Here is a 26923-nt window from a genome sequence, read left to right on the forward strand (position 1 = left end):
AGCATTTTATAGCAAAAAATATTTCTTGAATTTTGCCCTGATTTTCAAATATTACAAATGCTGCTGTTATTCAAGTCTGATGATTCATCAACTTGGATAAGAACTTGGGGTTTCTACTGCTTTACTATCTTGTGATGTGTCTTCAGTCTTACCAGTTTATCAAACTTTGAAGATGAAACCTTTCAGTTTCCATATTACATCATGTCCTTAAATTTATGATCTATAATTGTACATGCTAGTACGTGAGGTTTTCACCAGCGGTGAGTGAGGGTTTATGGTTAAAAAGATAAAGTTGGCTCAGTAGTAGAGTGCTTGCCTTGCATGCATGAGGCCCTGGGTTCAATTCCTCAGTACCACATAAGCAGAAAAAAAAAAACAAGTGGTGCTGTGGCTCAAGTGGTAGAGCACTAGCCTTGAACTGAAGAGCTCAGGGACAGTACCCAGGCCCAGAGTTCAGGTGCCATAACCAACCCCCCAAAAAAAAATCTAAATAATTTACTTCTATAGTTTTTTATTAAAGGTCATGTTAAAAAGTTAAAGCTGGGCTTCCAAGTCACCAAGTTTTCTGTTTCTTTATTGTGACTCATAATTAAGTGCCTTGCCAGTTTTCCCAAAGCCATTGCTTCATTTATAAGTCAGAATTCTTTTTTTTGGGGGGGGGTCCAGTCATGGGCCTTAACTCTGGGCCTGGACTCTGTCCCTCAGCTCTTCAGCTCAAGGCTAGCGTTCTACCACTTGAGCAACAGTGCCACTTGCGGCTTTTTTCTTTTCTGCTTATCTGGTGCTGAGGAATTGAACCCAGGGCCTCAGGCATATGAGGCAAGCGCTCTACCACTGAGCCACCTTCCCAGCTCATAAGTCAGAATTCTTTATCACGATTCTCTTCCTTGTTCTAGTTCATCAGAAATCACCACCACATTTAGCTGGTTGTTGTGGCTCACAGCCTGTAATCCTAGCTACTCCAGAGGCTGAGATCTGAGAATCTCCATTCTGTCAGCCTGGTCTGGAAGGTCTGAGATTCTTATCTCCAATTAACCATAAAAAGCTGGAAGTGAAGCTGTGCTCTCAAGTGAGAGCACTAACCTGGGCACCAAAGCTCAGGGACAGCATCCAGACCCAGAGTTCAAGCCTCAGGACAGAAAGGAAAGGAAAGAAATGAAAGAAAAAGAAAGAAAGGGAAGGAAGGAAAGAAGAAAGGAAGGAAGGAAGAGGGAGAGAGGAAGGTAGGAAGGGAGGGAGGAAAGGAGGGAGGGAGGGAAAGAAAAAGAAATCACCATGTTAGACTGTAAAGTTGTGTTTATAAAACAAATGCTAATAAAGGAAGGAAAAGAAAAATCACCACATTAGACTATAAAGTTGTGTTTATAAAACACAAATGTTAATAAAGAGTATTGTTGGCCTAAAAGGTAGGTAAATTGAGCCACACCAATTATGAGAATACCACAGTTTATTCCAGCCAAAATGAGGATGATTAGCAGGAGAGAATAATCGATGCTCCCTTATATGACAACTAGGTTTTTTTTAATATAAAGTTTTAAAAAGAAGAAGAAAGTTACAGCTAATTTGTTACAACTGTATTGGTTGGCAAGAACAATATAGGACATTGATTGGTGATTGATCACTTACTCATCTAGGTACAAATTGTGATAGGAAGGAAAAGGCTTTTTAGTGAGTTAAGTTTTTTCTTTGTGGCATCAGGTAGTCTTCAGAAACCTGCAATGCTAGGTCAAAATGACCCAGGTAACTAAGGTCTGTACCTTATGTTTCTCTGGCCTAAAGAAGTTTATACTGGTGAGATTAAAAATCGTTTTAAAATATTTTCTGTACTCAGATAATATAATCAAAGCACAAACAATGCATGGCAAAAAAAATAGATTTTTTTTGTTTTTCATGTATTAGAATGTTTTCAAATTGATGTGCTTGTACTCATGTCTCTTTCAGGGTAATTTGTCTTATATGGAAAACAAGGCTGAGATGTGACTAAAGACTAGGGCAGTGATCTTTCCTGGAGTCCACAGTTCCTATTGGTTACCTCCGTCTGCTTGTTATTGGGAAAGCTCATTTGGTTTCAGTTCCAGTAAAACTCTGGGTTTTAGTCCATTTAAGAGTTCAAAAGTACAAAGCACTTTGGGAGGCTTTTTCTTTTTTAAATATTTTTTCAGAGGTTAAAAATTAAATTTCAAAAGCCCATCTGGGATGGACAAGAGTCTTCAACAGAGACACCTTACCTGAACACCTCCGACATGAAGCTCATTCATACTGTTTTGTTATTTTTGTGCTTCCACTTAAATCTTTGTGTGGTAAGTAGTTCAATCTTTATGCAGATTATATTAAGTAAACATTTTAAAAATTATAAAAATATGGCAAAATTCTTAAGAGATGTGACTTAGATAAATATCACATTTCCATTAATAAGAATGCTAAATAGTAATAAGTATGTTAATAATTTCATTAAAAATTTAAAGTTTTTATATGCTTGTGTATATGCATAGACATTAAACTGAACAGGAATTTTATTAATACACGCATTTCATTTATTGTCACATTAAGTCAACAAACATTTACCACACTCCTTCTATATATGTAAGGTCCTGTGCTAAGAAAATAATAAGTGTAATATCTTTCTCCAGTAACCTTGTAGTACAGGTATTGAAAGATAAGATAAATATATCATTGGGGAAATAATAAAGGAATTCACAATGTACTTAGGCATTATGCCCTAATAAACCCATCATAACTAGAATACTGTTAAGCCAAACATGCACCATAACCTATTGTTTGATTTGTCCTTCTAGTTTTTTCTTCATCACTACAAACACCAGCCTATTTTATTTTTATTTGTCCTTGTAATTTATTACGGTGTCCTCAGCATTAAACATTGTAAGTGATCAATAATAATTAAGGAGTACTCTACAATAGTTTCAGAGGCAATATTCCTTTCTGACATTTTATTAGCATATGTAATTGTACAAGGGAAGTCATTGTGAGATTTTCATACATGCGTACAGTGTACCTGATGTTCACCCACATACTCTCCCTTGCTTTGCCTTGAAACGATTTCAGTAGGTTTCTTTTTTTATAAACCTTATTTTATTGTAAAGATGCTGTACAGAGGGGTTACAGTTACATGAGTAAGGTAATGAGTACATTTCTTGTCGAGCATTGTTACCCTCTCCTTTGTTTTTCTCCTGCTATACCTTCCCTTCCCCACCTCCCCACTCCTCTTCCACCACCACCTCACCCCGCCTACGAAGTTGTAAAGTTCATTTCCAGCATAGTGTCTTGTGATTATCATTGTTGCAATGGGTCATTCTGTGTCCTTGTTTCAGCGTTTTGTTATTCCCCTTCCTCTCCCCAAATTAGATAAATGTATATATAAGATGCAGGGTACCAAAATCAATACAGTGACAACAGGGGATATACCACAGGAGGAAGAACATACAAAAGAAACAAATCACATAGTACATTAAAAACAAAAAACCCTCGTGTCCATATCTTGGGTTCATTTTGCTTAGCATCATCTTAAATGATCATATGTATATAGCTTTTGAGCTTTTCTGCTCTTCTGATAAAATTATCCTAGATGTATACTAATTATTTGAAAATGAGAGAAAACATGAGATCTATATTTCTTTGGGTCTGGCTTACTTCACTTAATATTATTATGTCCAAGTCTTTCCATTTCCTAACAAATGGGACAATGTCATTCTTTCTGATGGAAACACAGAATTCCATCACATGTGCATCTATATCTATATATCTCTATATATCACATTTTCCTGATCCATTCATTTACTGAAGGGCATCTGGGTTGGTTCCATGTCTTAGCTATGGTAAATAATGCTGCAATAAACATAGTTATGCCAGTAGCTTTAGTATGGCCTTGTTTGTGATCATTTGGGTAAAACCCAGAAGTGGGATTGCTGGGTCATAGAGGAGCTCTATGTATAGTCTTTTGAGGAACCTCCATATTGCTTTCCAGAGTGGTTGAACATGTTTACACTCCCACCAACAGTGCAGTAGCATTCCTTTTTGGCCACATCCCTTCCAGCATCCGTTGCTATTAGCTTTCTTGATTTTAGCCATTCTAACTGGTGTGAGGTAGAATCTCAGTGTTGTTTTGATTTGCATTTCTTTTTTTTTCTTTTTATTTTTTTTTAAATTTTATTTTATTTTATTTGTGAACATACTGTACAGAGGGGTTACAATTTGATTTGCATTTCTTTTATGGCCAGAGAAGTTGAGCATTTCTTCATGTGTCTATGGCCATTCTTATTTCTTCTCCAGAGAAATCTCTCTCTAAAATTTAGCCCACTTATTAATGTGGCAGTTGTTTCTTTGAGTATTTATTTTTGGAGAATTTAATTTTTGAGTTCTAAGTATATTTGAGATATGAGGCCCTTGTCTGTTTATGACTAGTGAAGATCTTCTCGCAATTTATGGGCTTTCTATTGATCTTTCTAGCTATGTCCTTTGCCATGCAGAAGCTCTGCAGTTTCATGCAATCCCACTTGTCCAACCTTTCTTTGATATGTTGTGTTTCTATGTCTTTATTAAGAAAATTTCAGCCTGTGCCAAGGAGCCCAGTAGTTTCTCTTATTCCTTCCTGTAATGTTTTCAGGGTGTCTGCTTTGACTTCAAAGTCTTTGATCCACTTAGAGTTGATTCTGGTGTAGGGTGATATATAAGGATCTAATTTTAGTTTTCTACAGGTGTTTAACCAATTTTGCCAGGAGCATTTACTGAAGAGTCAATAGGTTTCTTTGATATAGAAAAGAAAACTATCCTATTACTCAAATATCACTGTTAAATATTGGATACATACTGTTAACTATTTGATACATAACCTGCAAGAACATTTTAGTTGTCATACATAAAAATAAGTATGCAATTATGTATGTATATGTGTCTATATTTATTTTTCTTTTTTTGTGCTGGTCCTGGGGCTTGACTTCAGAGCCTGGGCATTGTCTCTGAACTTTTGTGCTCAAGAGTAGCACTCTACCACTTGAGTCACAGCTCCACTTCCAGCTTTTTGGTGGTTAATTGGAGATGAGGTTCTCATAGAGTTTCTGTAAGGAAACTGAGTCACGAAGGTATCAGAATAAAGAAAGGATAGAAAGCAAACTCAACACACATAAGAGGCTTTATTCAGGAGTGAAGCCTGGGAAGGGCAACCAAGTGTCCTTCAGCCTGAAGGGTAAATGGCACACTTTCCTTACAACCAGGGTCTCTTTCAAGAGACAGAACAGGTGAAGGGAGCAATGGAAGCAGGGTGAGATGGAGGCAGGGCAGGAGAGCAATCTTATTTTGACTGAGGAGTTTTAAGGTTTCAACAGCCACTGTGTTCATCAGGGGTGTCAGCATCAGATATGGCCTTGGTCTCAGGTCCTTTTCCAAGACCACTGGGGTAATGGGAATGGAGAAGGTTCAGCAGAGTCTGCAGTGAGGACAGTTCTAAGATACAGCTGTCAAGGTGCTTTAGGTTAAGTCACTTTCCATCACCTTCTTGCCTAAGCTGGCTTTGAACTGTGATTCTCAGATTCTCAGACCTGTAATTCTCCTAAGTAGCTGTAGTATCATTACAGGTATGAACCATGGAGCCTATCCACCTGCCCCACCCCTCCCCCTAAGACAGGATCTCACTGTGTATCCCAGGCTGGCCTTGAACTCATTACATTCCTGTCTTAGCGCCTTGAGTGTTAAGTACAGGCACACACCTCAACACTTGGTGAAAATATAACTTTTACAGAAATCATTTTAATCTATTAGAACATTTTTCCTGTTTCTTATTTTTAAAAATCAACTGCAAGTTCAAAATTCAGGCATCCCACATTTATTATGTCAAAATACAAGCCCAAGAAAGTATACTAATGATCTTTTTGTAATCTCTGAAGCAAAAAATTATTAATAGAGTCGATTCCAAAACAATATTTTCTGGTGTTTTCAAGAGACTAGAGATCAACATCTGCGAGCCCACATCTGCTTGACCACATCACCATCTTCCCATAGTTCCCAGCACCATTCTGATCCTGGGGTGGGGTTGGGGTGCTTGTTTGGAAAATAACACATAAGCAACCAAAACAATAAAAGATCATCAACTTTCTTATGAAAATTGGAATTACCTAATACATTAGATATTAATAGAGAAATTCTCTTTCCTCCACTTTTTTTTTTTTAAAGCTAATCAGAATGCGTGCTGGTTTAGAAGTTGAGGCAAGGCTTTCTATAACAGACACAAGTCTGCTTCCATGAATGAAGCAAGGTAGATGGGAAGTGCTGACCATGCTGAAGAACTAAGGCTAAAAGGACCTAAAACTCTAATGGGAAAGTTTCTACTTGGTTGTTCATGCTTAGGATCCAAGTAGCTCCTCCAGGAAGAAAGAGTTTATGTGGTTATATATATTTTTAATTGTACTCTATTTGAAGCTTTCCGCCCATTTTTGTCCCTTACTATTTTCCATGAAAATTAGCGTTGTACTGATTGGTTAATATCATAGTAATAAAACTACCCTAAAATCTCATTGGTATTAAACCTTATTTAGTATATGTTTGTAGATTGGCTGTGGACCAGATAGCTGATGTACAGTGGACTGAGCTAGGATGGTCTTCTCTTCATATTTTTGCCCACCTGGCCAAGTTTTCATTGCTATGGTGGAGAAACCCAGTGGCACAAGTACTTTCCTGGGTTCTCGTGAGTCACACTGGATGACTTCCCATTAGAGCAAGAAATAAGGCCAGTGCCAGAATTAAAGTCAAAATATAACTTGACCCAGAAAGAGGCTGCAGAGGACTGGAATAATAGGGTAAAAAAATTGGTACATTATGCAATGTACCACAATTATACATATAACATATGTATATATAACATTTATATAGGGTCTCAAAGTCTATTTGTATTTTTTGCATTTGATCTTCACAGTAACTCTGTGAGATCATTGTTTATTTCCACGTTTTATAAAAGAAAAAACAATCAGAAAGGTAAAGCCTCTTACCCAGAGTCATATACCTTGTTATCCATAGAAGGGGACTTTATAATAATTTCTTTTTTAAAGAAAAGTGGGGGCAGAGGGAAGTGATCGCTATGTGACAGGCTGAGGCAGGAGGATCTGGGACCAGATCTTAGGACCAGAGGATCAGAGGATCTTAGGACCACCCTGGGACTATGTAGTAAGAGAAAAACTTTTTAAAGTTAGGCATGGGGTGGAAAAAGAGTGATGGAGTTTTTCTTTCTTTGGCCATCGTTGATCATCTTTTTCCCTTTGTATACAGGATAAAAGAAAAGGGAAGGAGAGCAAAAAAGAAACAAAACCTGAGGTGAAGCTAAAGACCTGATATGGTTGTTGTTAAGGCCTAGCCTGGGAGGTTGTTTCTTGTTTTTCTAATGACTATTTTAGGATTCATGGTACTCCTGTGCAGAGGGAAGAGGCATCATTATATTAAGGAGGAAGGTCAGAAAGAAAACGAACTCATCCATTCTGATGTAGCAGCAGCTAAGGATAAAGGGTACACATTTGGAAGATACTAGGTTACTGCTGCACACTTTTGACTATGTGCTCGTTCTTAGGATATGTGAATATACTTATTTATAAATGATGAGTGCACTGCTATACAAACAAATACACCTTAAAACAAATTTTGTACATAATATTTTAATTTAATATTTTAATAATTTTACAACTAGTCATTCATGGGATATCATCCACCATCCTTTTTACTTTGGAAGTTGTGTTTTTTTTTTCCATTTCAGTGGCATAGTAACTGAAAAAGATACCTCACAGAGAACAACATTTACAATGACTACACAGGGAGAGGGGTCATTATTGTTGGTATTGGAAGATAAAATAGTATTTCACAGTCTGTGGTACTGACAGTTGGAGATAAAAGTTGGCTGGCATCATTCATTCACTCAACATGAAAATTTAGAAACTGCTGGGCATGGTGGTACACATGTGTAATCCCAGCTTGCAGGAGGCTCAGGCAGGAGGATCATGAATTCAAGGCCAGCTTGGGAAATAAGTGCTCACATAGACATAAGGAAACTGTCTCAAAACAACCAACCAACCAAAACAAACCCTCTAGGGCCTTCCTTCTCCCCCTACATGGAATCCTTTGTTGAATCCCATTGTTTTACTTTGTTCAAGTCCCTCCCAAACCATGATTGCATTCTACTCTTGCTGCCTCTTCCTCCCAGGTTCTCAATCGGGCACCATTCTCAGCACCATTCACTCCAGAGTCAGGACAGCTCACTACTCCCTGAATATGTCTGTACTGTCTTTCTGCTACCACAACCCTCTGACAATGCTACCCATCTTTCCTGGCCTTGTTCAAATACTACCTCTAGGAGACCTAGAAAGCCATTCCCCCTACTCTGTGTCTATATTAGGTAATGTTAGTTACATTATTTAACCACGGCCTACCTCACATCCTACTAATGTGAGTTTCTATCTTATTGCCTAGATATTAAGTCCTTAAGACACAGACCATGTCATACTAGCTTACCAAGAGGTCAATAAATTATTTTGCATTTAGCAATAGATGAATAAATGTATGCATCTAATTCAGTCCATGAGACTGACTTTAGCACCAAGTTTGACACTCCTTTTAATAGGACACCAGAGACTCATCAGTGTGTTAATGACTGGATTTTGTCAGCCCTAGGATATTAATAGCTCCCACTAACTGCATGCCTTGTGTGTGCCAACCATTACACACATATTACTTATACTCGTTAAAATAAAACTGCAGAAACCAGGAGATATTTATCATCCTCATTTTACGGATTAGGAAATGCATGTTTCGTGAGGGTAACTTGCCCTTATAACTGCAAGTATCCCAAAACTGGGGCTAGCAGCTAGGTTTGTCTGGTTCTTAAAACAGTAGACCATAGCATCCTTGTGTGGGCTGGGTCCATTTTGTTTTGTGGCAGAGTTCAACGTCAGACCCATCTCAAGAGGATCCGGTGGACAGCAAGTGCTTACTGAAAAAATACACACATCTTTCCTGCACTAAAGTCTTCTGCCAGCCATGGCAGAAATGCATTGATGGAACCTGTACTTGTAAGCTCCCTTATCAGTGCCCAAAGAATGGCACCTCCGTGTGTTCAACCAATGGAAAAAGCTACCTGACGTACTGTCATCAGAAGAGCTTTGAATGTCTTCGTCCAGGGGCAAAGTTCTTAAATCAAGGAACATGCACAGCTGAAGGTAGGAAAGCTATCCTGTGGCATAAGAGGGTCATTGTATATCATTTTTTCTATTAGAAAATCATTTTACTATAAAATGTTCTGAAGACATCCCAAAAATTTAGACTCAATAGCAATGGAGAAATATAGTCACTAGAATCCAGCCATCCTGTGAATTCAGAGTACAAGATTTGAGGTGCCACTCACTACTGCCTGGTGCCTTAGAATTGTCCCCACTTTGTCTGCTTAATTAAAGGGATCATTCCCAGAGCCACTCAACTAGTTTAGACTTCAGTGAACAAGTAAGTCTTTTTTTTTGGGGGGGGGGGAGCTGGTCATGGGGCCTGAACTCTGGGCCTGGGCGCTGTCCCTCAGCTCTTCAGCTCAAGGCTAGCACTCTACCACTTGAGCCACAGCACCACTTCTGGCTTTTTTCTTTTTGCTTGAATTGAACCCAGGGCCTCAGGCATGCAAGGCAAGCGCTTTACCACTGAGCCATCTTCCCAGCCAAACCAAAGTTTTTGTTTTGTTTTGTTTTGGGTCCGGTAGTGGGGCCTGAACTCTGGGCCTGGGCACTGTCCCTCAGCTCTTCAGCTCAAGGCTAGCACTCTACCACTTGAGCCACAGCGCCACTTCCGGCTTTTTTCTTTTTGCTTATGTGGTGCTGAGGAATCAAACCCAGGGCCTCATGCATGCAAGGCAAGTGCTCTACCACAGAGCCACCTTCCCAGCCCACAAGTAAGTCTTTATATGAAATTGGTTCTTACATGTAGTAAAGTAGCCTAGCTAGGCCTCAACTCCCCTTGGATCTCTAGCCTTAGGGTTTCTTCTAGCATCTATCTTCTCAGGTCTTTCTACTCCAGGCCCAAACCATTGTCTCTGACTATCCAAGAAACTTGAGACAGCATTAAGGATAACACATTCCTTCCTACCAAACTTGGCGGGTCAGGCCAGGAACTTGTCTACATTCCATGGCAGGTGATGTGGTGAGAGGCTGGGACCCTCATATGTGGGTTAGAAGATCGTTTAAGATTGGAGATTTCACTGACATTTAGGTTGAGCTTTCAGGTTCCTCTAAGTCCTTCCTCAGTTACTGACAATCTGTGTGACATCTGTGCAATGTAAAAATCAACAAAATGAGGCACAAAAGCTCTCTGCACAGTGCTCAGGGCACAAAGAAAGTGTGCATTAAATTCCAGCTCTCATAGCAAAACTCAGGTTCATGTTCTTCTGATAGGAAGTTACTGCAGATATTTCTGAATTTACAGAGGAATGCTGACACATTCTTTGTAAAGTTACCATGACATACCTCAGCCTGTGGTTGCCTATTTAATTTCCTGGTGTTAAGATGTCAAGGTACTGTGGGGAACAAAGAACAAAGCTCCCTGGCTGAGCCTGTCTCCCCTCCCTGTTGACTGGAAGAAGGAAATAGTTGAGTTTATTTTGTAAATGTCTGACATTAAATGCTTCAAATTTATGAGGAGACATAAATCCTCTCTATAGTGTTGTTAATTGTTTAGCTTACTTTAGGACTGTGGACTTTGGAGTAAGATAAATGAAGCAAATGTCAATTCCTGGCTTCACCTCTGGGGCTGGTAATAACTTCTAGACAGGTTTTGTGTGTCTGAAAAGGGACATACAGGCTCCATCTTCAGAGAGATGATGTTAATGTTTAGTGATATTTTTCCTACATGACTGGACAGCACAGCCATTGACATAAGCACTCATAAAATGGTTGCTTTAAAGATTTTAAATTAGGGCTGGAAAGGTGCGTGCATGAGGCCCAGGGTTCGATTCCTCAGCGCCACATAAGCAGAAAAAGCCAGAAGTAGCGCTGTGGCTCAAGCAGTAGAGCTCTAGCCTTGAGCTGAAGAGCTGAGGAACAGCGCCCAGGCCCAGAGTTCAGGCCCCACGACCGACAAAAAAAAAAAAAGATTTTAAATTACAAGGGGAGAAAGTGAATGCCTGAGTATTGTTGGTGGTTTTTATTTTAGGAAAATTTAATGTTTCCTTAAGTTATGGGAACACAGATTCAGAGGGAATTGTTGAAGTAAAACTTGTGGACCAGAAGGAGAAAATGTTCATATGTAAAAGGAGCTGGAGCATGACTGAAGCCAATGTGGCCTGCGTTGACCTTGGATTTCAACAGTAAGCACTTACATAGATGGGGATTTTTCTCAGGGTTGATTGTTTTGTCCCAACTGTTTGCTTTCTGATTATTTAATCTTCCCATGCATCACTTTCCTCCTATGTAACCTGGGAGCATTAATTTCCACCTCAGAGCCTTGCTGGGAGGATTAAATATGCTCATGTTTGCATAACACTTAGATCCTGCTGAGCAGGTGATTCTGCAGACCACCGGTAAGCTTCCTTAAATATCTGCACTGAATCCCTTAGTGACTCTCAAAGTCTTAAATGCACTCATTACTGTCCATTTCCACTTGTTCTTATTGAATGTTGTCTGTTTATAGCCCCCCTCTTTTATTTTTTGCCTGTCCTGGGGCTTGAACTCAGGGCCTGGGTGCTGTCCCTGAGCTTCTTCTGCTCAAGGCTAGCATTCTACCACTTGAGCCACAGAACCACTTCCAGCCTTTTCTGTTTATGTAGTACTGAGGAATTGAACCCAGGGCTTCATGAATGCTAGGCAAGCACTAAGCACTCTACCACTAAGCCACATTCCTAGCCTTTGTTGTTAACTCTTATGTTCAAGTCTTTTTCTATTTCTTTACTTTTAAACTTTTTGTATCTCCATGGTATTTTTCCCTCCTTCCTTCCTTCCTTCCTTCCTTCCTTCCTTCCTTCCTTCTTTCCTGCCTCTCTCCTCCCTCCATCCTTTCCTTCTTTTCTCCCTCTCTCGTTCCTTCTCTCCTTCCTTCTTTCCCTCCTTTCCTCCTACCTCAACCTCCCAAGTGCACGTGACAAACAACCTATAGTTTTAACCTAATAGTAAACTCTCTTAATCTTCAGTCTCTCGGTGTATTTTCTGTTGCCACATTTTGCATAAGGACAAATTTCTCTGCTTTTAGCTAGTGAGAACTTCTCTTACATCCTTAAGAGCTCCTTGAGTTTATTTTATTATATTTTTTATAGTATTGTTAAGTTGTGAGGTCTTTCTTATTTAGCTATCATATTGTCCCAAATGGCTCTTTTTTTGTTATTATGGATCAACTTCTTAACTACTGTATCTTCATTATGTATCTAGAACAGTAACGAATACAGTACCCTTTTGTTCTTTTCATTTCAATTAGTCTGAAAATTAGATTGCCATTAGTGTTTTATTTCTGGTTCCATTTGTCATAGGTATCTTCACTTACTTTTAGTTTTTAACCTAGTTTTTCTTATTTGCTTTTAAAGAATAGCAGAAATTATTGAGTATGGTAGAAGCCCGGCTCACTGTAAATCATCATCTCTAGGATGTTGGGGAACTGAGGCGTTCTTTGCACAAATTCTTAGCAAATTTTAAAGTCTAAGTAACAGTATAGAGATGCTAAAATATCAATACTATATCAAGGTTAAATTGAAGATGCAGCTTAGTGTAAAGACAAATTGGAATGACTAGAGGGAAGCCAACTTCATTTACTATTTCTTAAGCAATAACGTGCCAGGTAATTAAGCCTTATAGTATGATGCATGTAGAGAGACTCCCATAAGGCAAAGATGGAAATCTGAGCCGAGCATACCTGATTTATATTTTCTTAAACCTCTGATCAAATTAATCTACTCCCTCATGTGGAAAGAAAATCAACTTAAAAAGAGAAGACATGTCAGAATGGAAGGAAACCTTAGGAATGAGAAAGTGGCATTCTTCCTTAACAAGAAATAGGAATGGGAAAACTAATTGTTGATGGAGAACTTGACATTTTTTGAACCTTGGCTGGTTAGTTCACATGGAGTATTTTAGTTAATCTATACAAAATCTAGTGAGATAGTTCTATTCACTATTTATTTATTTATGTATTTTTGGAGCTGATACTGGGGCTTGAACTCTAAATACTGTTTCTTAACTATTTCATTTAAGGATAGCACTATCACTTGAGTTACAGTTCCACTTATGGTTTTTTAGAGGTTAATTGGAGATAAGAGTCTCATGGACTTTTGCAGCACAAGCTGACTTTGAAACATCATCTTCAGATCTCAGCCTCCTGAGCAGCTACAATTATAGGCATGAGCCACTAGAGTCTGGTTTCTATTCACTTTTACAAATGAAGCTATTAAGGCTCAGCGAATGTATAATTCATCTGCTTACAAAATAAAAGTTAATTACTTTAGGCCCTTACCTTTTACAACAGGACTGTAAACTCTAAAGTGCTAATTATTCTGCCATTATGTTTGATTTATTCTGTTTGCAGGGGTGCTCTTAGTACTCAAGGAAGGTTTTATCCACCTACAGATCTCCACATTAACACCACTGAATGTCTGCATGTGCAGTGTCGGGGATTAGAGACCAGTTTAGCTGAGTGTACTTTTACCAAGAAAAGAACTAAGATTTACCAGGGCTTAGCTGGTGTGGTGTGTTACACACAGGATACAGGTTGGTGACTCACTTGTCTGATGTTTTCCATTCTTTCAAGCTTGCTTCTTTCACACCAGGCTTGTAATAAACAAACAATGATCAAAACCCACTTGTCAGTTCAAGGAGACTTTGTTTTGGGCTTTAGTGTCTACACTGATGCTTTCCCCCATTATTCCTTTTAGCCATTCAAATATTACTCCTCTCTAGTTCTTTGATGAGAGAAATCTTGCCCAATTCCCTTCAGCTTCCTCTAAGATCTATATTAAAGTTACTATAGCAAACACGAGGATAGGGAGAACTTCCAGCATCTCCTTTGGGCATTCTAGCTTATATGTCTTTCTTTACAATGTTCAGACAATAGCTCCCTTTCCAAGCAGTCACTGCTACTTTGCTCCTCCATCCTTTTACTGGAATATTTTGGCCATATGTTTGGTGTTAAACACCAAAGCTATACCCTGTTCAATCAACCTGGAAATGGTATAGTACACGTGTGCCCTGGAAGTAGGGGTGGCACTAGTATTGTAGCACTAAGAAGAAAAGGTGAGCACCTATGTTTGCTCAGATCAGCTAATGCTCCTGGCTCCAGTAATTACAAATTGCCACAACCAGTACTGGTTTTTCAGAGGTATTGAAAAAGGCCCCCATCTGCCAGTTTTGACATTTATTGTCACCATCAAACACACGTCATATGTTAATTCTACCAGTAGATTTTATATCATTTTTATCTTAATGACTCCATTGTTCCAAAACATGTGATGAGGCTATGATGTCACAATTCCATGAATAAATTTCACAAAGATCATTCCTGTTTTACAGCTTCTCCGACAGATCGGTCCTTCCAGTGTGTGAATGGGAAATCCATTGCCTGGGAGAAGGCATGCAATGGTGTCAATGATTGTGGAGATCAAAGTGATGAGCTGTGCTGTAAAGGTAGATAGATAGAAGGCTGTTCCCTGCCCCCCACATTCATTCTTCTGACTAAAAAAGTTCAAGCAGTTTTACTGTTGAATTTCAGTTTCCTGTTCATTCTGTTTGTGGTGATGATGATGATGATGGGAATTGAGCCTAGGGCCTTTTTCACATCTAGGCAGGCACCCTGCCACTGAGCTACCCCAGCATCCTCCCCATCCAGTTTCAAGAAGCGGAAGAAACTTCTGTTTGTGTTTGCACAGGATGCCGAGACCAAAGCTTCCTTTGCAAGTCGGGTGTCTGCATCCCCAGCCAGTATAAATGCAATGGCGAGGTGGACTGCCTTACGGGAGAAGATGAAGTTGGTTGTGAAGGTAATCTAAAGTTTGTGGCGTCTTTTCCTGTTCACTTTTGAATCTAGAGAGTCTGAAACTTTTTGTGGGGCAAATGAAAATTTCCTTCAACACTGTGATACCAGAGACTGAACCCAGGACCTTGCACTACGAGCTAAGCATTGGCTTCCACTTGAGCCTGGATCATAATCTTAAGTGAGAGTACCAATAGGGATATTTCTGAGGAGGCATTTAAACTGTGGAATGTTCATCTTATATCTACTTGTTATCTCAAAACATTTTAATTTACTTATTTTTAATTAAAAAAAATTTTTGTCAGCCATGGGGCTTGAACTCTGGACCTGGGCACTGTCCCTCAGCTCTTCAGCTCAAGGCAAATGTTCTAACACTTGAGCCACAGTGCCATTTCTAGTTTTCTGAGTCGTTTATTGGAGATAAGAGTCTCAGGAACTTTCCTCTCTGAGATGGCTTTGAACCACAATCCTCATATCTCAGACTCCTGAATAGTTAGAATTATAGGCATAAGCCACTGGTGCCTGGTTAGAACATTTTAATTTAAAAAGATACTCACATATGCAAGAAATAAAAAAAAACCTGATCTTCTGTGAACCCATCCTCCAGCTATAAGTTATTGATAGCTTGCTGGTCTTGTTCATTTTCCTTCCTGCTTATTTTCCTGTCTGTGGCTTTTTTGTTACAGTATTTTCAAAAATATCTCAGATTTATATGTACATATTAGTATATGTATACATATATACTATATATGCCAAACACCATTCTCTCTTAAGTATGCCAACAAACAGTACTACAAACAATAACATCATTTAATAACAGCCACGTCTAAATTTTCCCATCTCAAAAATGTCCCTATCAAGCTAATGAGTTCAAATCAGGATTCTAAAGAATACAGATGCTGTATTTAATAAATTTAAATTTTTTCTTTTAGTCTTTAAGTCACCTCACCCATCTCCCTACTCCAATGTTTTCATGCAATGAAAATGGGTCCTTATGTCTCTTAATCTGGATTTATGGAATTGGTTAGATGTAGGATTCAATATTTTGGGCTTGAATTCTTAGAATATTTGGCAGAATACTTCCCATTACTCATAATGTCTAACTGTCTAGTTGTCTTATTTCCAGTGATGCTAACTAACATTGATCCCTGATGGCATGATTTAAAAAACTTCCCCACATCTTTTAGCCAATGTGGCGATTGTATCTCCATCTATTTTGTCAGTAGGGGCTACAAAATGTCTATTCCTAATTGCATGATTCTCTTTGCATATACTGACTGAAATTGTATGGGGAAAACTTTTTTTCATCAGCTATGCTTTGTTTCCATGCAATGTAATTCATAGTAGAAAAGTAGAATAATACCAATTCTCTCCCTTTACTAACCAAGTCTCAGAGCAATGAGCGGGTGTTCTGGACAGCCCCCAATGGTGAAAAATAATCTCTGCCACACAGATGGACATTTTACTCCGAGCAATGTTTTCTGAAGGGCATTTTTCTTTAGAGTATCATATTCACTTTACTTCCCCCATGAGCCTGTATTAAGTTCCTGAAATGTGTGCCAGGAGGTTTCAGTAGCAAAACAAATTTAAAAGCCTTGACCTTTTACGGATCTTACATTGCAATGAGGAAACAATGACAATAAATATGAGAAATAAGTAAAAGACTGGTTAAAAAAAGTACTAAGAAAATCTTATGCAAGGAAATTGTTAGAAGGAAATTTTGGGGGGGGGGGTCAGTTGTAGGGCTTGAACTCTAGGCTTGGGTGCTGTTCCTGCACTCTTCAGCTCAAGGCGAGTGCTCTTCTGCTTGAGCCACAGCACCACTTCTGGTTTTCTAGTGGTTTATTGGAGATAAGAAGTTCATGGACTTTCCTGTCCATGCTGGCTTTGAACCGTGATCCTCAGATCTCAGCCTTCTGAGTAGCTAGGATTACAGGTGTGAGCCACCAGTGCCCAGGTAAGTTTTGAAATTTTAAATAAGGTGTTATGAGAAGGATTCAGGGAAATGACTTCTAGATAAAAAGTCTACAGAAGAGTGTCCCAGACAGAGCAGTAGCAGTGCAGTGTTCCCCTCCCCACAAGAGCACCCCTAATTTGAAGAAGAGCAGCAAGGAAGCTAGTGTAACTGGTGGCCCAGTAATGGGATTAGAGACAAAGCAAAAGAAGTGAGGGTGGAAGGTATCAAGGTGGATAAAATAGTGAAGTCGGGCACAGTGACATAGTCTGACTTCTAATTTAAATCTAGATTTCTCTGACTGCCAGGTGGGGAATAGTTCTATTAGGATAGAGGAGAGGCAGAGACCCAGTTTGGAAGCTACAGCAATCATTCAGAGAAGGATGTGTGACTCGGATGAGTTGAGAAACAGCAAGATTCTGCATTGTTTTTGAAGGTAGAGCCAGTGAGACTTGTCAACTGATTGGCTGGGTGTTGCAAGCAAATGAGCCATGAAGAGTAGTTCCAATATTTTGAACTTCAAGTTGAAAGGATAGGGCTGCCTTCAATGAGCCTGGGGAAGGCAGGGGAGGATCAGTGTGCACAACTACCCTATTCGTGGACTGTACCAGCGGTGTACTGGGAAATGCCCCACAGCCAGCTTTAGAGAGGAAGTGGAAGCCATGACTTGTAGCTTTTGCCAATGTTTGTGGCATAAATACTCCACCATGGAAGTTTCAAGCCATTGACATGCTGTGGTAGAAAGTTGGGAAGTAAGAGGCACCAGGCACCACAGGCTCTTGGGAACTGGTACCAGGCCACACCACACGTCACCGGGTTACTTCAACTACTTTTCATGGGCTTTGTGCTTGCCTTTCCTTCTCTAACTTTTTACTTAAAAATAGAATCTATTCAATTATTTTCATATTTCAAATATCCTCAGGTAAGTGCCTCACACATAAGCATTAAATACAGATTGACAATATTTGTGAGTAAATGAATTGATACCAATCATATTTGGCATTACTGAATAGGCCAATGACATCCTCTTTAATTTTCCATTGATATTTGATATTGGTTCTTAAAGGACAGATTTTTAGGATATCATTTTTTTTTTTTGGGTCCGGTCGTGGGGCCTGAACTCTGGGCCTGGGCACTGTCCCTCAGCTCTTCAGCTCAAGGCTAGCGCTCTACCACTTGAGCCACAGCGCCACTTCCGGCTTTTTTCTTTTTGCTTATGTGGTGCTGAGGAATCGAACCCAGGGCCTCGAGCATGCAAGGCAAGCGCTCTACCACTGAGCCACCTTCCCAGCCCAGGATATCATTTTTTTAGGATTTTAATTTTATCTCACTTTTTAAAGGAGATGAGGAAAAAAGTGCTTTTATGTTCAATTTAGTTCAATCCTTAGTGGAGAGAGGAAAAAAAAATATTTCAGGTAGAAGAAGAGTTAGCCATAACTCCTGGCAATGAAGTCTACACTAAATCTCACTTCTTTAATGTAATAATATTTTAGACTCTGTCCTTTTCTTTTTGCACCTGCTCCCTGCTTCTATTTAAAATAATGAATATTAAGGTCAAGAGATACAATGTGCTAGTTTTATCAGAGAAAAAAAATGCACCAAAAGAAATAAACTACAAGCTGGGCACTGGTGGCTCATGCTTGTAATCCTAGTTACTCAGGAGGCTGAGATCTGAGGATCATGGTTCAAAGCCAGCCTGGGCAGGGTTGTGAAACTCTTATCTCCAATAAACCATGAGAAAACTGGAAGTGGTGCAGTGGCTCAAGTGGTAGAGCACTAGCCTTGAGCTGAAGAGCTAAGGGACAGTGCTCAGGCCCAGAGTTCAAGCCCCATGACTGACAAAACAAACAAATAAATAAATCAACTACAATAGCGAACTTCATTTTCATGTAACTTCTGAATCTTTGTAAAAAAATACACTTACACAGTTAGCATTGTTATTTCAGTTTACTCTTCCTAGAACGAGCTCCACCTTTATATCTCATCAATAGCTCTTTCTACCCTCCCACCCAATACCACACTAACACTGGGAAATGACAAGTAAAGGCAGAGATGGAAGATTAACACTCACTAGTCTCTCATTTAAGGGGACATAAATCAATAAATTATAAATCAAAGGACGTTTGGAATGTATCTTGAGTGTTTCTCTTTTATAAGCCCTTCTTTTATTAATACACATTAAAAGTTATAAATTCTCTATAATTCTCTAGTAAATTTGCCCCTGAGTGTGTATTCAAATGGACCTAAATGTTATTCTTTTAAATCTAAATTAAGATGATTTCTTCGGTTGTAAAATTGGTATATGCTTAAATGCAAGGCAAAAATTCTATTATAAACTATTAAAATTTAAAGTAAATGGCATTACTGTTTGGTTTTCTTTTGCATTTAATAACTATTCATTTTGAACTTTTATACTATGGTTCTAAAATATTAATGGTGTGGGTATATTTTACTCAAGTGAAATGATTTTATTGCGTTAGTGAGTATTTTGTTTGATTTTTGTTTTAGGAGCCAGACTTCCTGAAACTCAAGGTAAACAGTGTGTGTGTGTGTGTGTGTGTGTGTGCGCGCGTGCACACGCGCCAGTCTTGGGGTTTGAACTCAAGGTCTGGGTATTGTTCCTGAGCTTATTTTGTCCAAGGATAGTACTCTACCACTTGAGTCACAGCTAAACAACTCGTTGGTTGTTTATTGGAAGTAAAAGTCTTGCAGACTTTCCTTCCCAGGCTGACTTTGAACCATGATCCTCAGATCTCAACATCCTGAGTGGCTAGGATTACAGCCATGAGCCACTGGTGCCCAGCTAGTAAATCTGTTTTTATAACAGAAAATTTACATAGCTGTGGAAAGCAAGGTGTTTCGATCTTTATGTTATATAGAGAGAGTAATGTGTTCAGGGTTTTATTTACACACATTAAAGGAATTCAGTATAAGGGAATAGGAACTGTGTACAGATTCTCCACATTGTGAAGCAGTTCTGCATGTATTGATAAGAGTGACTAGAATATACGCCAGTAAAATAAATGTACAGTTGTATCAATATGCTAACATGTTTCCCTTTGCTTTAGTAAATGTTTTGGTTTTGTTTTTCTTCAGGACTTTCACGTTCTACTCAAGGTAAAATTTTATTGCAATATTACAATATTCAAACCTTGAAACAATTGCCTTCTAATATTTTAATATCAATATTAACTAAGCATGATTTGATATTGTCTTGCCAATAACTGAGCTTTCCCATTAGTTTAGACACAGAGGGCTTTGGTTGAGTGATAAAACTTTCAATCTCACACTCTTATCCACCACCTGCTGACCAGAAAATCATCCAGAATGGGACCAGCCCTGCACATTTCATCTTTCCCAAATATTTTTCTGCCCTTCCTTTAATTTTTCTGTTTCAAAATGTAGGCAGCTCCTAAAGAATTGTTACCCGATGAAATATATCCTATTTTCCAGATATCCTCAAAGCCTCCAGCTCTTCGGAGCTACCTTTCCTTAGTTACTCATGTAGAATGATCACGTTCAAGCCTACAGAATGCCCATCGTTCACGGCCCTCCTCAGGACGTTAGATTTCCTGGGAACTAACCCACTCAGAGCCACTCCTTCCCCGCAGTGCCTCTCACTCACCATTTCACCCCTCTGAAGCTGCTGTTCCCTGTCCTCTCTGACTCCATTCATTCTTTTTTTGTTGTTCCCTTCCTCCTTTCCTCCCTTCTTCCCTCCCTCATCTCAGATCTCACCTCAGAGGAGTTAATGATACTGCTCAATTCATTGTATATAATCATCATTTCTTCAGCCCTGGCCCCCTCTAGCTTATTTTTCCCCCTTTATCCCTCTACTTTATTCCCATTCCCTCCCCCCAACACACACACACACACACAATCCTAATGTGATTTAATGCCTATGCCATTTTATTTGTGTGCTGTGTTTCCCAATGTTCATTATTCTATAAGCATACAGTTTTAATTCATGTATTGTGGGTCTCGTGTTTCCTTTTTTCCTTTCTTTTCAAAATGTCACACCTTAGAGATCTATCCACATTCTTATATATTCATCGAATCTATTACTTTATGCCTGTATAAAATTCTCCGTCACATTCATCTTTCCCAATTTATTCTCTGCTTCTTCAGCCACGGACTTGCAGCCCACAATCACACTGTAATGAATATCTTCTGCTTCAGGGTGTATGGGTGCATTTCTTTGAGACATCTAACTGGGCAAGGGATTATTCAGTCTTGAGGTATGCATATCTCTAATCGGCCACTTGTACCTTCACGTTCTTAGACAAAGCTGTTATACATCAGTCCTCCCTTCTGCCAATACTACCTGGGGATTCTCCTCACCCCAACACCAGCTAGCACTAGTCAACTTTCTGACAACTGTCAAGCAATAACATTGTTTATTTGCTTATAGTCTGGTAAATACCAGTGTTTTTGTTATAGACTCATGGTAGAGTAGCATTTTGAGTTTGCTCTACTTTTCCTTTCCTCTCTCCTTCCTTTCAGTAGTCCACATCTTTTGCCTAGTTTTTTTTCTACTGCATTGTTCTTCCTTACTGGAGAATCATCTCCAATGATTCTCTTTGCATTCTCGATATTGATCAATTATCAGTTTTAGACACTGAAAATACTTTGTTCTATTCTCTAACCCCTCTATCTGTTAATTCTATTCACCTTGAAATTTGTTGAACAAAACCCCTTAATTTTTATGTAACCAAAGACATCAACTGTTTTTCTTTTGTACTTTTGAGGGTTTGTGCTGCTTTTCTAAAACCCAAGATAGTTGAGCTATCCCAGATTTCCCCCTACTTTCCTTTTTGAATGTTGCCTCTCATTCACAAGTGTACCTTGTATACTTCTGAACACTTTCTTGCCCTAGAAAACACTTAGGTACATGTTATACCAGACAGATGTAGCTTTTTCCCACAGAGAACTTGGGAAATCCAGAAATATAAGCCAGTATTGCTTCATCTAAGTAACATTGCCTTTTCTGGGCTATGCTGTCTCTATCACATACCAGATACCCATCAACATGTCCAGGCCAAAGAAATCATAATCCTATCTTCTGAAACGTTGTAGAGCAGCAGAGTGAGGATGGAAACATCCTATCTAACTTCAAGCAAAAGGAAGAAAAGGAATATTTCCTTTGGGATTTGGAAGTAAAAAATAAATTTGCTGGTGGCTGGGAAGGTGGCTTAGTGGTAGAGTGCTTGCCTAGCATGCATGAAGCCCTGGGTTAGATTCCTCAGAACCACATACACAGAAAAAGCCAGGAGTGGTGATGTGATTCAAGAGGTAGAGCACTAGCCTTGAGCAAAAGAAGCTCAGGGACAGTGCCCAGGCCCTGAGTTCAAGCCCCAGGACTGGCAATAAATAAATAAATAAATAAATAAATTGCTACCTCTATCTACTCCTAAAACCAACGATATATATTTGTAGGCATGATCCTTATAAGAGATGCATTATATTGTACAACATGAAAGGACCCTTTTAAATGATGGTTCTGCTCTCTTGTACATGCCAGTGACTGCTTTCTTTTCATGGAAAGAGTTTTGACTGCAGAGTTGAGAAAAAAAGTCTCCTCTGACCTATGCATTTTGTCTGAATTTAATAAGAAAGGTGTAGCATCCTGAGTGTTTCAAAAAATTATTTTAGGGGCTTGGAAGGTGGCTCAGTGTTAGAGCACTTGCCTTGCATGCATGAGGCCCTGGGTTCAATTCCCAGCACCACATAAGCAAAAAGAAAAAAAAAAACGGAAGTGGCACTGTGGCTCAAGTGGTAGAGTGCTAGCCTTGAGCTGAAGAGTTGAGGGACAGCGCCCAGGCCCAGAGTTCAAGACCCACGACCGGACCCAAAATTTTTTTTTATTTTATTGTAAAGATGCTGTACAGAGGGGTTACAGTTACATGAGTAAGATAATTAGTACGCTTCTTGTTGAACATGTTACCCCCTTCTTTTTTTTCCTACTATCCCTTCCCCCCACCTTTCTCCCTTTCCCTCTTGCCCCCCACCCCCACCGAAGTTGTAAAGATCATTTTCAACACAGTGTCTTGTGAGTATCATTGTTGCAATGGGTCATCCTGTGTCCTTGTTTCAGCATTCTGTTATTCCCCTTCCCTTCCCCAAATCAGATAAATCTATATACAAGACACAGGGTACCAAAATCAAATACAGTGACAACAAGGGATATACCATACGGGGAAGAACATACAAAGAAACAAACAAAAAAATTGCATAGTACATTTAAGACAAAAACAACAAAGGAAAACCTCTTGTGTGCATATCTTGGGGTCATTTCGCTTAGCATCTTCTTAGATAGTCACATGTATAACTTTCAAGATTTTCTGCTCTTTGGATAAGACTGCTAAACCTATATTAATCATTGCAAATAAGGGAAACCATGGATCTATATTTCTCTATGTCTGGCTTACTTCACTTAATAGGATTTTTTCCAAGTCTTTCCATTTCCTAACAAATGAGATGGTCTCTTTCTGATGGAAGCATAGAATTCCACTAGATATAGATATAGATAGATAGATAGATAGATAGATAGATAGATAGATAGATAGATAGATAGATAGATAGATAGATAGATAGATAGAGGCTGGGAAGGTGGCTTAGTGGTAGAGTGCTTGCCTCACATGCAGGAGGCCCTGGGTTGGATTCCTCAGCACCACGTAACAGAAAAGGCCAGAAGTGGCACTGTGGCTCAAGTGGTAGAGTGCTAGCCTTGAGCTGAAGAGCTGAGGGACAGTGTCCAGGCCGAGGATTCAGCCCCATGACCAACAAAAAAGAAAAAGAAAAAAAGGAAGATAGATAGATACATCTATCTATCTCTATATACATATACATATATTTATATATAATTTTCTTGATCCATTCATCTACTGAAGGGCATCTGGGTTGGTTCCATATCTTAGCTATGGTGAATAATGCTGCAATAAACATAGTCATGCTGGTAGCTTTAGTATTGCTTTGTTTGTGATCATTTGGGTAAATGCCCAGAAGTGGGATTGCTGGGTCATAAGGGAGCTCTATGTGTAATCTTTTGAGGAACCTCCATACTGCTTTCCAGAGTGGCTGACCAAGTTTACACTCCCACCAACAGTGCAGTAGCGTTCCATTTTGGCCACATCCCCTCCATAATCTGTTGTTATTAGATTTTTTGATTATACCCATTCTAACTGGGGTGAGGTGGAATCTTAATGTTGTTTTGATTTGCATTTCTTTTATGGCTAGAGAAGTTGAGCCTTTCTTCATGTGTCTATTGGCCATTCTTATTTCTTCTTCAGAGAAGTCTCTAAGTCTTTTTATTTTGTCAGTCATGGGGCTTGAACTCTGGGCTTGGGCGCTGTCCCTGCGCTCTTCAGTTCAAGGAGAGCACTCTACCGCTTGAGCCACAGCGCCACTTCCAAGTCCACTTATTGATAGGGTGGTTGTTTCTTTGATAATTTGTTTATGGGGGTTATTTTTTTGACTTCTAAGTATATTTTACACCAAAAGACACCTCCAGTGTGTGCCAGCAAGAATTTCTACCTTTAATAGCCAGAGAAAGAAAATCAGATGACATGCTTTGAGAATTCTGTATAGTCATTTTAAACAGGAAGACAAATTTGAAGACAAAATTATTGTCAGGGTTTAAATGATTTCATCTTCTCTATAAACATAACCATAAACACTGTATCTTTGTTTGATTATTTTATCATAGAAGAAAAAGAAATAGAAGAACTTTTGACTCCTGATATGGATGTGGGTAAGTTAACATCATACTTTGTTACTTTTTATTGGTGGTTCATTGGTCTCACTTAAGTTCACATTTGAATGTTGTGTGTATGGACATTAAATATGGCTATGTTGTATTTGTAATTTATGCAAATACTTCTTAACTTATATACATTTATAAAATATGTTAATTGTATAAAGGAGTTTCTTTGTAATATTTCCATACTTACATCTAAATGTACTTTTATCAAATTCATCCCTACACAATTTTGGTGTTCCCCATCTCCTGCAAACATTTTAATGACTCCAGTATTCTATTTTCATACATGCATATAAAGTACTTCAATCATGTTCAACATCACTTCTACCTTCTCCTTTTCACACTTCTTTTCCCACTGATTCTGACCCCAATATAGTCCCCAATATATACTTAAATTGAAAAATGTATCATTCTTCTTCTTTCCCTGTCACGTTTTTTTTTGGTTGGTCATGGGGCCTGAACTCTGGGCCTGTGTGCTGTCTCTCAGCTCTTCAGCTCTAGGCTATGCTCTACCACTTGAGCCACAGTGCCACTTCCAGCTTTTTCTACTTATGTGGTGCTGAGGAATCGAACCCAATGCCTCATGCATACCAAGCAAGCACTCTACCACTGAGCCACCTTCCCAGCCCCTCCCTATCACTTTTAAGAAAAACAAGCATGAATGGTTTTTTGTTGTTGAAGTTCGTGTGGCTTGAACTCAGGGCTTAGACACTGAGCTGCTTTTGCTCAAGGCTAGTGCTCTCCACTTTGAGCCACAGTTCCACTTCTGGTTTTCTGGTGGTTCATTGGAGATAAGAGTCTCATGGACTTTCCTGCTGAGGAACCATAATCCTCAGATCTCAGTCTCCTGAGTAGCTACGATTACAGGCGTGAGCCACCAGTGCCCAGCTCAGCAAAAATGATTTTGAAAGAACTACTTTTGGAAGTAGGGTTAATTCATACGATTAATCTTGAAGTAAGTATTTCTCCAGACCCACATAGAGGCTTGCTATTGGATCTGAACTTTGTCAGGTTAGTTTTGTCCAAAATAGCCAACTTTCAAGCATGATTTACAATGTACCTTCTGAAACTGAAAAATAATCGATGTCAATTGAATCAATCTGTTCTTTTGCAGTGTTGAAAGTCGTGATAAGAGGAAGGATTGAAGATCCATATTCTGGCTAGTTTTGCACGAAAAGCCAAATTCTGTTAAAATATTAAGTTATTTGTGTTAAATTTTGACTCAGTGAAAATCTTTTTTTTTTTTTGTCAGTCATTGGGCTTGAACTCTGGGCCCGGGTGCTGTCCCTCAGCTCTTCAGCTCAAGGCGAGCGCTCTACCACTTGAGCTACAGCGCCACTTCCAGTTTTCTGGTGGTTTATTGGAGATAGGAGTCTCAAGGTCTCTCCTGCCCGGGCTGGCTTTGAACTGTGATCCTCAGATCTCAGCCTCCTGAGTAGCTAGGATTACAGGCGTGAGCCACCAGCTCCCAGCTCTTAAGTTATTTGTTATTCACTTTAGGTTATATACAGTTGGGAATAAAATAGCTATCTGTTTTAGAACTTTTTTTGTGCTACACCTGGGCACTGTCCCTGAGCTTCTTTTATTCAAGGCTAGCACTTTACAACTTGAGTCTCAGTTCAACTTCCAGGTTTTTGGAAATTAATTGGAGATAAGACTCTCACAGATTTTCTTGCCTGGGCTGGCTTTGAACTCTGATCCTCATATCTCAAACTCCTTAGTAGCTAGGATTACAAGCATGAGCCATCATCACCTGGCTATGTTTTAGGACATTTTAAATGAAATGTACAATACTCACTTCTGATTGCCAGATCCCAAATTCGTTAAATTAAAAGAAAATCATTCGAAGGGTGACCTCAAAGATTTAGACCTCAAAGCTACAAATACATCAAGAGCATTAAGTTTTTCTATTTTTTCTTCAAGATTGTGTTACTTTTCAAACATTACCCAAACAGGCTTCAGCTGATAAGGTCTTTCTCTGTCAAAAGTCCAAGCAAATATTTAGTACTTGCCACCATTCTCTTCTTCCAACCCAGGTTTCAGGATGAATGGCACCAAAAACAAAGCAAAACAAAACTTCTATGCAGGGCTGGGAAGGTGGCTCAGTGGTAGAGTGCTTGCCTTGCATGCATGTGGCCCTGGGTTCGATTCCTCAGCACCACATAAGCAAAAAGAAAAAAGCTGGAAGTGGCGCTGTGGCTCAAATGGTAGAGCACTAGCCTTGAGCTGAAGAGCTG

The 26923-nt window shown here is 39.2% G+C and overlaps 1 protein-coding gene across 1 annotated transcript in view; it reads left to right on the forward strand.

Annotated features, from left to right (window-relative positions):
• The first annotated feature begins 2109 nt into the window (after nt 1–2109).
• Nucleotides 2110–26923, forward strand: part of Cfi (complement factor I) — a 33318-nt gene continuing 8504 nt past the window's right edge. The window contains exons 1-10 of the mRNA XM_013023738.1: nt 2110–2300; nt 8930–9206; nt 11179–11332; nt 13534–13715; nt 14514–14627; nt 14870–14980; nt 19436–19459; nt 20024–20044; nt 24633–24677; nt 25643–25697. Coding sequence (XP_012879192.1) covers nt 2244–2300; nt 8930–9206; nt 11179–11332; nt 13534–13715; nt 14514–14627; nt 14870–14980; nt 19436–19459; nt 20024–20044; nt 24633–24677; nt 25643–25697 — 1040 coding nt within the window. The 5' untranslated portion in view covers nt 2110–2243. The remainder of the gene's footprint in view (nt 2301–8929; nt 9207–11178; nt 11333–13533; nt 13716–14513; nt 14628–14869; nt 14981–19435; nt 19460–20023; nt 20045–24632; nt 24678–25642; nt 25698–26923) is intronic.

The sequence above is a fragment of the Dipodomys ordii genome, unplaced genomic scaffold (assembly GCF_000151885.1).
Source record: "Dipodomys ordii isolate 6190 unplaced genomic scaffold, Dord_2.0 Scaffold70, whole genome shotgun sequence".
Classification (NCBI taxonomy): Eukaryota; Metazoa; Chordata; class Mammalia; order Rodentia; family Heteromyidae; genus Dipodomys; species Dipodomys ordii.